The following is a 13,894-nucleotide window of genomic DNA, read 5'->3' as shown; positions in this document are numbered from 1 at the left end:
TGTTATTTAATCCTGATTATATGGTTCATATCTTTCATATCTGCCACATTTCATTAATGTTAATTAAATATCAAGAGTGTCTAACTTAAAGGAATAGCTCACCTAAAAATTTAAACATTTAAATTCTGTCATCATGTCATTCTAAACCTATATGACTTTCTTTTTTTCTATGGAAAACAAAAGAAAGTATTTTGAAGAATGTTTCAACTGTTTTTGTCCATGTAATAAAAGTCAGTACAGTTCAAAACAACATGGGATCCAATTGACTTTCACGTATGGCCTGAAAAACACTAAAGTTAACACATTTTTAAATATCTTTTTGCGTGTTTTAGAACAACAATGACAGAGTTTAATTTTAGGTGAACTACCCCTTTAAGACATTGAGTTCAGTTAAAGGCCAAATTAAAACATATCGATTCTTTCAGTGGTGTATCTTTAAGAAACAGCTACACTATGCGTTCCTGCTAACACCCCATTTGTAAAACACAAAAATATATAGATTAAAGCGAATGTATCAAATAAAAGTGGTTTGCTTGGCTGATCACTCAATTTTCCAAGACTCAACTACAGCGATGAACCAACAGCCTATTATTGAGAATGTGCCTGTGTGGCCACAGTATTGCAGAGGTCTACAGACCACAGATGTACAGTTTTCTGTTATGTCAATATGACATGCTACAAAACAGGCTCAATTTGTTGCCTGCAAATCTCTTGGATATCTGTAAGGGTAATCTTTAGAAATGCTACTGCTTTGTTAGAAAGCTGCATATGCTATTCATCTTTTTCTAACTTGTGTGAGTTATGCAGAAAAATCTTACAGAAATAAAAATCTGTAGAAATAGAAAGCCACAAATCCTGATGCATTATATTTTGTATAAGGGCTTGTTTGTAAAATGCTACAATAAGAATTTACTGACTAAGTGAAGACCATCCCAGCTTTGTCATTTAGAATAGAGTAAATGAATAGCTGCTAAGAGAAAGTCAGTGTGTATTGACCGATATGACTCATCTTATGGCCAGCTGCGTATTATTCATCATTAGTGAGGAGATGGATAGAGCGAGAAAAGGAAAAGAAAATCAAAAAACATGCAGAGCGCTTCAACCAACAAATCAGCCAAGGACGCAACCAACAGCGCTGAACTAAAAGTCTGACCTTGTGTGTGTGTGTGTGTGAGAGAGAGAGAGATGGAGGGAGCAAACACAGACCTTGCTGAGGATGTAGATGATATCTCCTCTCTGGAAGGCCAACTCATCGGGTCTGTCTGCTTCACAGTCCCACAAGCCTTGGTAATAATTTGCATAATCTGAAGACCCTTTATTTGAAAACACAGAGATTCATAAAAAAAATATTAAAAAATAAAGTACATTTACAGCATCCCTCCACCACTGCGTGCACAAAGTACTCACCAGCTTTTTCACTGAACTCTTCAGCGTTGTCAGAAATTTCATCATCTGAAAAATACAGAGTCAAAGGTTATACAAATATAAAACAAGCGCCATTGCTGAGCTGTCACTTGGGTGGTACCCTTTCAAGGGTACACCGTAGTACCTAAAAAGTGCAGATTAGTACTCCAAAGGGATACCAAAAGTGTATATTGTAGTACCTAAATGGTACATATTAGACCCTTTTTAAAGGGAACTGTCCCAATGACAGCTTTTAAAAAAAAATCTAAGAGCCTTGCAGCTAATACAGCTAATCTCGTCTGTCAATTAATGCTATATATCTTCCTCGCAGATTTAAATTCTGGATCAACTTTGTGTACCTCTGAACTCTTTCATAAGTAAATTAAACAATATCTGTGGTGCTGGCAGTACAGTCAACTCCCGTTTGATTTATAGGGGAGGTGCCAGGCCGGGTTAGATGGCTAGTGTGTTTCAGGCAGACAGGCATTGATTCTGGGCGTGGCACCTCTAGGTCTATGAGGTGACAGTGATAGCCCAGCTTTCTGTCTCCCACATCCATCCTCACGCTGTCAGCCTGCCGATAAAACCACCGTCCAGCAACCCTATACTTCCCACAGCACGAGCTTGCCCTGAGCTTCCAGGAACAGCATGAGGAAAAAACCTGTAAAGCTAAAGTAGCCCTTTACCATATGCTTGTGTGCATATGGTAAAATGCGTATAAAATATGTGTTGAAATCTGTTGTATAAGCCTTTATTTAAAAAGCATAGAGATTTTTGTCAAAGTGTAAACTGATGTGTGTGTTCTGAATCCCCAAAAATAAAATTCTCAGATTAATTTCCAGGATAGTGTTGAGACATTAATGAAGGTATATATATATATATATTTTTTTTTTATTATTATTTTTTTTGGGGGGGGGTGTAACGATACCCTCATGTCACGATTCGATACGTATCACGATACTGAACTCACAATACGATATTATTGCGAAACTCCAAGACACATGGTAAAAGGTTATCAAAAAATGGACTGTTGATTAAAATGCTAAATTTGATATTACATTGTGGGTGTAAATGAATAGGCTTGGCCTTGTTGCTGGAAATATTGTCACTATCCACACATTGCTGCAATTTTTAATTGTGATATATTGTGACACAATATATTGTTACACCCCTAATATATATAGTTCCATTAACGGTTCAACACTCCTAGAAATGTATCTGAAATTTTGTATATATATATATATATATATATATATATATATATATATATATATATATATATACATATATATATATATATATATATATATATATATATATATATATATATATATATATTGCACAATATAATTAGAATTACTGTTTTCTATTTGAATATATTTTATTTAAAATATTATTTATTCCTGTGATTTTCAGCAGCCATTACTTAGTCTTTAGTGTCACATGATCCTTCAGAAATCATTAAAATATGCTGATTTAGTGCTCAAGAAACAGTTTTTATTATTATCAATGCTAAAAACAGTTCTCCTTTCTGAATAAATACATTTCTTTAAAAATCTAAATCGTACTGAACCCAACCTTTTGAACGGTATGATACACGATTAAATATAGCCTACATGATTTCTTTGATGAGATTAGTTAATATATGAGAACAGTTAATTCAGCACTTTTTAGAAAATGTCCTTATAGGACTGCTCAGCACTTTTCCAAACTGAAAATCTGAGAGGCACAAGAAGATGAGAGAGATGAATGAAGGACGGAAAAGTGAGAGAAGTGGTCACTCGATCCGCCATCTGTGGCCAGCTCAGCTGCCCAGCACACATGGCAAAGTAAGGTGAAAATGACAGCACTCCAGAGTGATGTATTTCTCCTCAGAGGTCTTATTAGGTCCTCCGAGGGTCCTGCTATCACTTTGGGTGACCAGACCTTGATGTATGTGCTCTTATTGATGGTGTTCAACTTTGTAGAGTTGATGGTTACAACCTTAGTTGCTTTGCTCCACTAAAAGCCCATCAAACACTGATTTTAAGCTAGTGATCAAGGTAATGATCATACGTAAGTTTATCTATCAGGATAATCCAATAACCTTGTTTTTGTTTAAAGGGCCAATTCATGTTTTTTCTATACCTGGAAGCTCTTCATAAATGTCCTCTTCCTCCTCTTCTTCTTCTTCCTGAGTCCCTGCTTGGTCCTTCCATTCCTCGCGGCTGCTTTGAGGGGTTTGTCCCAGACTCTGGGTTGTGGCCGGTACAGATGCAGGCCCAGGACGTGGTGGTGGTGGTGTGGTAGCTCGTTCAATGTCATCATATGTCTCTTCGTCTTCTTCCACCTCCTCTTCCTCATCATCATCAAAGGGGATGAAGTTAGAGCTCAGATCTTACAGAGAAGTCATAAAAGCAATCATTAACATCTAAATAATGAAAATGGCAGCAGACAAATCACCAATCTACATATAGTGGGGCCCCAAAAGTCTGTGATAACTAGTAGAAATGCTTCTTTTTAATGCTTTTCTATTACAAAATACATAGCATATTTTAATTTGAGTGAAAAGTTTAACTTTACCAAAAAAAAAAGAATTTCAGATTGTCTTGTTTTTTTTTCTTTTTCTTGGTTGGACACAATTTTGCTTTAATGACAGTGTTATTTGAGCTGCATTTACTCTACAAGTTATATATAAGAATATTAAACTACACAAATTTGCTTTTTCAGTGAAATTATTTTAATTAGTTAAACTCCAAAATCATTAAACTTTAGTTTGTTTCCAGGTTTAAATTCAACTTTGAATGATCTTCAGCACTTTTGGACCCCACTAAAGCTTTGGAGAATTTATAAAAAAATAATAATAAAAAAAGATAAAATAATAATAATATCAGAAATCTACAATAACTGCAAAGAAATCTGAAAAAAAAAGCCACATTTGACATTTATTACAGTTCTAATACTGAATGATGCTTGTGCCATTTGGCTGTATCCACATGTGCGAAGGGGGATGGGGAGGGAGAAAACTATCTCAGGAGTGTCTATTACTTCCCGCAAATCAGAGGGCCGCATTGAGCCCATTTTAGAGTGGCGAGGGTGCCTCAGATCTGTCTCAGATGGAGTGAGGGCCTGATTGCAGGTGACTGAGCTCTGTAACACAGGCTATCGTATCCTCACTGCCTAGATGCCAAGCAGGACCAGATCGATGCCCCTAAAGGATGACCGGGCAAATCCCAATCAATTTCCTGTAAAGAGCGCTGCGCTACGGGGAAGAGGAGGCAGCCTGAGGCACGTTGGACTCAGAAGCTCAGTGACGTGGGGCATGAGGAGGTCTAGAGCCTATCTTATTGGCTGAGCCAGACAGAAAGTTATTGGTATGCCTCTTTTTATAAATCTGCCCTTTTCACATCAAAATGATCACCGTTGTGCTTGGCTCAAGTCAGATGCATTCAGCATAATATAAAATATGGTATGCATTACAATAAAAATGTATTTCATATCTCACATACCCTTAAGAACGAAATTGATCTGGTCCACCCATTCCCTTGCCTCTCGGGGACTGCTGGCAGTGAACTGCAGAGAGAAACTATCATTGTTGATTTGAAGGCTATATTCTCATTCTTCATTGTAATGACAGCAAGATGCCTGAACACAGCTACAGTAATGAGCAATGTGACTGCGTTTGTGTGTGTTGAACCTGGTAAGAACGTCTTCCAGGAGCACTCATCTCGAAGCATGAATTCTTCTTGGAGTCCTTGCGTAAGCTGGGGACCAACTCTGCACTGTAGCCATTGATATAAAAGGAGCCTTTCTGCACCTTGTCTGAATTTAGAAGACAAAATCCAAAGTTTCTCAATATCTCTGTCTTTGATGTTTATGAAAAGACTTGTATACCTTTCAACGGGACAGGACACACCTTTCTCACTCCCGAAGTAATAAAATATGGTGTTGTTCAGAACGCACCATCGCTTTTGCCATTCCATGCTGAAGAAACTGTGATCTGAAAAAAAAGAGAAAAAGATTAGAAATGCTTATGGACCTTATGTAACGTATGATGCACGTGTTTTTCTAAGATTCCTACCACGTCTTTTCTTCTCCAAGTAGCCTTGCTTTAGAATGTTACTCAGGTCCTGTGCAGCCACCATAGGGATCTCTTCAAAAACTGTCAATCAGAAATCAAGGTAAATAACGTTGTGAAAATGATGTTGTAATGTGACACATAAGTAGTAAGAAAATGAGTAAGTAAAGGCCCATTCACTCCAAGAACGATAACTATAAAGATAACTATAATGATAATATTTGCGTCCACACCAGGGGACCATATCATTCTGTTTATTCTAAGCACGTGCTACAGTTTTGTCGTCTGCCTCTTTAAATGCTCGAGCTCTTTAAAGGGGTGGGTGATTATGATTTCACTTTTCTAACTTTAGTTAGTGTGTAATGTTGCTGTTTGAGCATAAACAACATCTGCAAAGTCACGATGCTCAACGTTCAAAGCAAAGGGAGATATTTGCTTTTAAAGACATTGCTTTTTAAGGACTACAACAAATGGCTGGTAGGGACTACACAACATTCCTCACGGGTTAGTGACATCACTAACCCTAAAATTTACATAAACCCCGCCCCCTGAACGCGATTTATAGATTATCATGACAGAATATGCTAATCAATTATTAGAAGATAGTTAACTCCACATCAGCTACATAAATTTAAACAAACAAAAAAGTTTTTGAAATTTTCAGGGCACAAGCTGTTGAAGCTCCGCCCCCTGTGCCGGGAGCAGCTGCTCATTTGCATTTAAAGGGACAGACACAAAAACGGTGCATTTTCGCTCACCCTTAAAAAGTGACAATTTTAACATGCTATATAAAAATATCTGTGGGGTATTTTGAGCTAAAACGTCACATACACACTCTGGGGACATCAGAGACTTATTTTACATCTTGTAAAAAGAGCATTATACCACCCCTTTAAAGGAGGATGGAATCTGATTGGCTGTCAATGTTTTTAATCATTCATCAGCTGGAAAAAATCATTCTGAAAGTGATTCCAACGCTATTGTTTCTCTGTGCCGTTATCGTTATAATTGTGGTGTAGACTCTGCTATTCTTTTATATTTAGAACGATTTTTAGAACTAGGCCTATATCTTTATCGTTATATAGTTTTAACACATAACACATATTCAAGCCCATAGGCACACAAATATTTTATACTTTTATAAGCCTCTTGTGCTCACCAAGGCTTTATTTTGATAAAAATACAGTACAAATGTGATATTGTAAAATGTTATTACAATTTAAAATAACTGTTTTTAACTATTTAAATTATAATGTATTGCTGTGATGGCAAAACTCATTCTAACAAGTTTTTATTATAGAAGGAACAAAGAACTGCATTTATTAGAAATATGATTTATTGTATGATCATTTGTTAATCATTGTGTCCTTGATGAATAAAATAATTAATTAGTCTCTAAAAAAAATCTATAGCTTTTGCACCCCTAAATTTACATTTACCATTATCTATACGGTACAACCGATTCATTAGGCATTGAGGAGAAGGGGCCAAGTCAAAAAAAATTGTCCCAGCTAATATGATGACAACTGTAACTTACAACTGCACTTAAATCTGCACCCACGCATCTATTTTTAGCATGTTTTCTAGGGCATATGAGAGTGGCAGCGCAGGCGAACAATTTGCTGCAACCAGAGAAACGAGACACAAATCCTCACCCTCGCGATCCAGCTTTCATCAGCTTCAAACCTCAAGGGAGCGTAGGCACAGGTGGGCCTCTGGGCACGCTACCAGACTTATTTAAAACTCATTTAGACAAGAGCAGATGCTTCCTTGCCTGCACGCTGATGTTGAAGTAATCTCTGTGGTATCTCTTCTCTTTGAGCTAAGGCTGCCATTCGATGCATAAAACAGGCAATGTTATGTAGTCAACTGTGCAGGGCTGTCTAGGACTTGTCATTGGAAAAAATGTTAAAAGAACAACGATGAGTGCAACTGGGATGTGAGCAGTGGATATAACAGCTTGGAGAATCTAATGCCCCTATAAATAAGACTCAGCTCATCAAACGCACCCAGTCTGTGTGACATCACCACTGAGCTCTGTAGCCTGCCATGTTGTGTGTCCAGTTTATCAGACAGATGACCATCTCAGAGAGAAGCCCTTTGACCCTCACTCACATTCACCAACACACATGAAGCTTCTCTGCACACACGGTCACATCTACGCCGTCATAAATACAACTGAACTACACACTGTTTGTCAAGGGTATGTTGATGTATCATCAAAAAAAACGAGGCCTCAGTCCAGCCACTTCTCTGTTAATTTTTCTCCCTGTGAGCTTTCGTCCTGACACCTTTTACTCCCCTCATCCATCCACATCCCCCTCTGTTCATTTATCTAAAAGGTCAAGCCCCGGTAATAGTTCAGAAGAAACAGAATAAACAGAAGAAATGTGAGAATGGCGTACAATTAACAGTCTCTCTAATCTTCACACACCTACTGACAACCTTCTTCCTCAGGCCTTGCTGTCTGACCCCATGGTGCGGTCAGAGACTTAAGCAACGGTAAAATGAATGACTGAACACAAATTCGCCATTCTTCACAACCTACGACCTGCCTTTCTGTGGAAACTAAACAGTGGGCGTGTGTCTGGCCAGTCACTATATTCGTGATTCTTCCACAGGGTAGCAGTGTAACCAAACATTTCACCTTCAGAAATAAATGGCATGTTTTTCCATTCTGAACTGTCTCCAAGGAAACCCAAGATTCTGATTGGACGAACAGATTCAACTTCAGTCATTTCTTTCAAACCAATCAGAGCTTGATATTTTTAAAGCCACAGAGGACAAAAAGCTGCCAAAAAGGCAGGGAAAATTCAAGAGGCCGAACCATATTATTATATTTCTGCCTGTTTCTTACATTTGGTCAGTTTCCTTTGATTCTACATGTTTTTATTAAGCTGCACATCATAAACACAATCATTTACCTCTGCAGAACTATTAAAGCATCATAAAAAATGCACGTGGAACCAGTCTTGAGGATTTTCATTTCGGCTATAAATTGCATTTTTAATTATTCAGAGCAGTGAGGTTTCTTAACTCTCACCCCAGCATTCCCCCTCCTTAATTAGCATAAGGCCAATCATTTCCATTTAAATGTGCTGTGGATGTTTATGAATATTTCAGAGTGTTACATCACCATCGTTCTCAGAGGCTTTGTGCCTTTTCCAACTTCATTCATTTTGTTTTCTCATGTTGTTCGGTGCCGACATCAATTATTATAAAGTATTCAGTGATTTGAAAAACCGGAGCATCAAATTGTATCAAAAAAGGAAAACCATAAATCAGAGTACTTATATATTTAGTTTTCGTTAAGCAGACGTCCAATTCCGAGCTTGATTTTTGTCAGTAACTCATCACAAGAGCCACACAAAAACGAAGAGATGTGGGGAGAGGAGAAAGGGAGCGAAGCAAAGCTAATGACTTTCCTCTAGGCGCTCTCGGCGGCTGCTAGACGCTTTGTGGTGATGCATGGCGCGGCCTCTGCAATGTGGCAGGCCGAGATTGGTGGAGTGAGGCATTGAGCGTGCCACGCAGAGGGACGTTCATCAGTGCCATGGCAGCAGGAAAGCGGGGACTGATGCCACGAGAAGAGCTCGGCGGGATACCGGAGAACCAAGAGCCTCCCTCCACCTCCTTCCTAAACATGGAGGTATAGGCACAGCTCCAGGTCACACCACTCCTATCACTCCACAGCACACTGCCTGCCATAATCAATGTGCGGCAGTGTTTACTCCTCACGGACTCGTTCTGCAGAGAGCCCTTATGTAAAAATGACAACAAAAACGGATTTGACAGCCAGAGCAGCAGGTCTCAAATGAGTGGCAAACAAACAACCTCATAAACTATTTAATTAATTACCATTCGTCATAAGCTCATATCAGGTATTCATATTGGATAATAAAGCTGGGCTCTGTGCACATTCAACATCACCAACACGCAGAATATTGCGCTCACAGGTGATGTTATGAGCACAGCAGGTGATCCAGCTATAAAAATCTAATTGATGTTATAATGATCTGAGGAATTTAATGTAAAAAAAAAACATTAATAGCATCAGTTGAGTAGCTATGGATCAAAGATAGGGCACAGTCAGTAGTGACAGATGTAAAGATTTGTCAAAAAAGTAAATGTAGTTTAATTTACACATTTAAGTTTGTTTTCATTCTCTTTATAATGCCTGACTAGGGATGTAATGATACCCTCATGTCACGATTCGATATATATATCACGACACTGAACTCACAATACGATATTATTGCAATTCTCCAAGACATGTTATTAGGTTAACCAAAAATGTACTGTTGATTAAAATGCTAAATTTGGGATTACATTTGGGGTGGAAATGAAAAGGCGTGGTAACACCAGAATGAAAATATCCATGATTCTGAAGCTGAAAATACAGAATTATTTTAGACAAATATGCTTGCACTCTGCCACTGACTAGATATATTTAAAATAATGTAACTTTCACTGGTAACATTAGACATTTAGCATTATCAGGACCCACAAATATTCCCCCAATGCATTATTATACAGTACTGACACTAAAACTCTGTAAACTTTCATTTTTCTCTTTTGGGTGAACTACACACAATAAAGATTGTCACTATCCACGACACATATTGTTGCATTTTTGTATTGCGATATATTGTGACACAATATATATTGTTACACCCCTAGTCAGATAACAAAAATGTTGCATTAAAAATGGTATATTTTACAAGACATAGTGGTGTGCATGTTTTTTCTCTTCTCAGTTTACGACATTGGCAATGATCAAAATGCACATTATTGATCAAATTATTAAATATCTAAGATTAAATGACTACATTGCCGATTTACCTTGACATTTCCGAATGCGACCATTGACACAATACAATGATTTACTGTAGATTCAGTGGACACAAAAGTCAAGACCACTAACATATTTACACTATTGATTAAATGAGTCCGTGAAGGATTACTAACCAATCGTGTGATCACATTTGCATACTGAAGCAATATTGCACTGCAAAATATACTGCACTTAATTCTACTCTGGCCGACACAGATAAGCCGATAATGATTATGAATATTAAAATTCGATACTATTTTGTCAAAAAATAATAATAATTAAACATTAAAAAAAAATATGTATTGGACACTACAAATTCAGTCAGCAAAATGTTATAATGTACAGTATGAAAATGGAATTTTGATATTTGCTAAAGATGACATTTAACAGTTTGTATTCAATTATTAGCATTTTTAATGATTAACTTTAAGTGAACCTAAGATGACGGCAAAGGAAAATGTAAAATTGTGAAAATGAGCATGCACTATTTAACATCTAGAACATATACACACACACAATATTGATAAATGAAAATAAAATCTAATATCAACCAATTACTATAATGCAACAAAAAGACATGCCTACATATACAGTATATCTGCATCATATCGCTGCCCTATCCATGTCTTCTCAGTATTGTTCTGTTAGCATGGGACGCACGGGCCTGAGGCTGACCTCGGCGTGAACCTCAGAGATGAGGTGAAACAGAAGGCACGAGGGTCCCTGGGGGGCCGAGGAGAGAGGCAGGGGAGGAATGCTGATCAGGGAGAGATGGAGAGACCGGAATTACTGCGCTCTCCTGTACAGCACTTGATTAGAAAAAAGGAGAACTCTGAGCATCCTTAACCCCCCATACCGCACACCAATACGCAAACTGCACACAGAGAACAGCAAATTGACACATTTTTCCTCATTAAAGGCAAAGGCAGTGGCCTCTGTGCGATGCCTGCGCACAGCAAACATTAGGAGGGTGAGAAAAAAAAATGAAGGAAAGGCATTAGGGATGGGGGGGTGAAAGACTGAGAGAGAGAGATCCCTAGGTGAATGGCTCACTTGAGCATCACCTCTCTAAATTGTCCTTAACAAGAACTGATTCGATTTGAATGAAAAGGATCTGTTATTCACAACATGAGACCTGAAATCATGCAGCCCCTGAACAGTTTTGCAGTATTACTTATTATTTACAAGATTCCAGGATGGACCTTTAGCCGGCCTCTGTTTAACGGCGCAATTGTGGGCTTCACACATGATGTGGGAAACCATTTAACATGCTTTAGTGCCACAACATTGTTCCTTTACTGACGAGCCGCACCGTACAAGAGGAGAATTTATAGCCTGGCAATGAGCAGGGAAAGCAAAGGGGGTCCTCCGTTCAGAGACCAGAGCTCTATAAATTTTACCCCCATATATTATGACATCCATTCAAAAGTTTAACTGCAAATACTATAATCCTGAGATGGCAGAGAGGTGGACTGGGGTGCGACAGCCAGAGGAGATATGACTCGAAAGCAGTGTCATCATCACACACGGCCGCAAAGAAAAATGAGTTCGGCGAGATGTGGAAATATACTTAAACTAGTGGAGCTGAGGCATGAGAAAGCTTGGAATTCGGTGCTGTCGGTTATAGCCAATTCACAAAGAAAAATGAACTTACTAAACATGAATATACGATAAAAATGAGTGTGTGTTTATTTCAACGTGAATTATGAGCAGGTTCCTGTCTAAAATAAATGCTTCAAAAAAAAGAAGAAAAGAAAAAAAAACCTGAAAGGATATGAATTTATTTTACAAAATAAACTATATTTTTTAAATATACTGCTTATATAGAGTCTATAATTCAGGCAAGGATAATTATTTTTAAATATTGCACTGCTGCTGTTTCTGTTATAGCCGCTCAATATAATTTTGGTAAGACTCTGTCACAAGCAAATGTTGTGAATGTGTGGAGAAATGAGACATTCCTAAAAGAGAAGAAAAAAGGGGAAGACAGGGAGTGTTGTATTTCAGGATGAATAGTAAAAGCATCAGTTCAACCAATTATAAATTAACTTTAGTGCTGAATCATATAGCCTATGTCCACCGTACTCATGAGGTGACAGTCCAAGTTGTAAGTCTGAAAAATATAAAGGATTTACAGGGCTGAAAAAAATTGAGGTAAGGAAGTATAATTTCTTCTTTCTTACAATTGCATTGCATAATGTTAATGGATGCTAAATAACAGTAATAGTATCAACTAATGCAGTGGGTAATTTTGTTAAATGTGAGGCTACATAACATCACACACAATTGGTTTTCATCTACATGTTTTAAAATATATAAATATGTATAAATATAACCATGGCTGGCCAGACGGGTTACAATCTATTTCAGCGGGACTGCACAGAATGGCAGCTACACACACACTGCCTGTTTTGTTAGAATTGCTCTCCTGTTTTGTATGCATTTCTTCTATATTCGTTTCCCATTTAATATGCTGTTTTGAATTTAATTTTTTTTATTAAATCTTATTAGTTTAGCCGAACAATAAAATACAATTTCACGGTTTCTTGTACTCGACGCTAATGCTGAAACAAAATAAAGGCCTTTTATCATGTACTTCATGGTCTCCCAGTCAATATCGATTTATTAGATTTAAATTAAACGAGTTCAATAACATACTTCGCAGGTAAATATAAAATAGCATGACATCAAAGGGCTGTAAAGGAATAGGCCCTACAATTAGAGCATTCGGTAGTTTGTACGTCTCTTGTCTGCGTGTTTGTTAGGTTTTCTTCGAAAAGATTTGATGCAAGAACGACGAAATATGCCAGCAGACACGTGTCGACTGTCTGCAGACGGCAAATCATGATTCATGATATCGTGCATCGATCACATGAGGAATGCAGCACGGTCGTAAAGTTTGACGTGTTTGTTAACGCTCACATACATGTGTGTCACACAGGTATTTATGACCGTCTGATAAACTCCAGAAAGCTGCTATTGTGGGTCTGTTTTATTTAACTGAAAATGAGTGAGTGAAAAATAATTAAATTTCGCATTTCAGAGCGGGGAAAAATATAAAATTCGACAGTATTAAATGATAGCCCAAAAGTGTAATTTAGTTTATGTAAGTCGTGTAAATATCATCAGAATTGCTTTAGATTTAGGAAGTGGTAAAGACTAAAAAGCCCACCAGAGGGCGCGTGTTGAGGGAAAGTGAATGGGTGTTTTCTGAGGACTGAACTTCGAGCCCATACATACTGTATTAAAGTAGCCTAAATCAATAAAAGATAGCAAACGTATAAAACTATCTAACAGAACACGACAACGAAGAAAAATAATTCAATGACATCCTAATAAAAAAATAACAGTATTGTTAATTGTCTCTGTTTCCCACAAATGTTTATTGTGTGTTTAGGCCTAAAAAGGATATTCACGATTTTCACCCCAGGTTTTAACTAGGCTAATCCCTGGATGTGTTGGTTTCCCGTAAGCCTACAACTTATAGGCGCCATTCACATTTAAAACTTTGATATTTAATTGTTTATTTACTAATTTATTCCACAATAAACAGTCAGACAATTTGATTAATTTAAAATTAGGCTATATATTTTTCTAAT

The 13,894-nt window shown here is 37.5% G+C and overlaps 1 protein-coding gene across 1 annotated transcript in view; it reads right to left on the bottom strand.

Moving 5' to 3' along the window:
• skap1 (src kinase associated phosphoprotein 1) overlaps nucleotides 1-13,894 on the bottom strand; it is a 32,285-nt gene that overhangs the window by 10,932 nt on the left and 7,459 nt on the right. The window contains exons 5-11 of the mRNA XM_084433852.1: nucleotides 5,465-5,545; nucleotides 5,300-5,383; nucleotides 5,081-5,205; nucleotides 4,893-4,956; nucleotides 3,532-3,780; nucleotides 1,408-1,452; nucleotides 1,207-1,313 (exon numbers count right to left, since the gene is read on the bottom strand). Coding sequence (XP_084289978.1) covers nucleotides 1,207-1,313; nucleotides 1,408-1,452; nucleotides 3,532-3,780; nucleotides 4,893-4,956; nucleotides 5,081-5,205; nucleotides 5,300-5,383; nucleotides 5,465-5,545 — 755 coding nt within the window. The remainder of the gene's footprint in view (nucleotides 1-1,206; nucleotides 1,314-1,407; nucleotides 1,453-3,531; nucleotides 3,781-4,892; nucleotides 4,957-5,080; nucleotides 5,206-5,299; nucleotides 5,384-5,464; nucleotides 5,546-13,894) is intronic.

The sequence above is a fragment of the Rutilus rutilus genome (genome assembly GCF_951802725.1).
Source record: "Rutilus rutilus genome assembly, chromosome: 16".
Classification (NCBI taxonomy): Eukaryota; Metazoa; Chordata; class Actinopteri; order Cypriniformes; family Leuciscidae; genus Rutilus; species Rutilus rutilus.
This window is presented reverse-complemented; position numbering and strand designations above follow the sequence as displayed.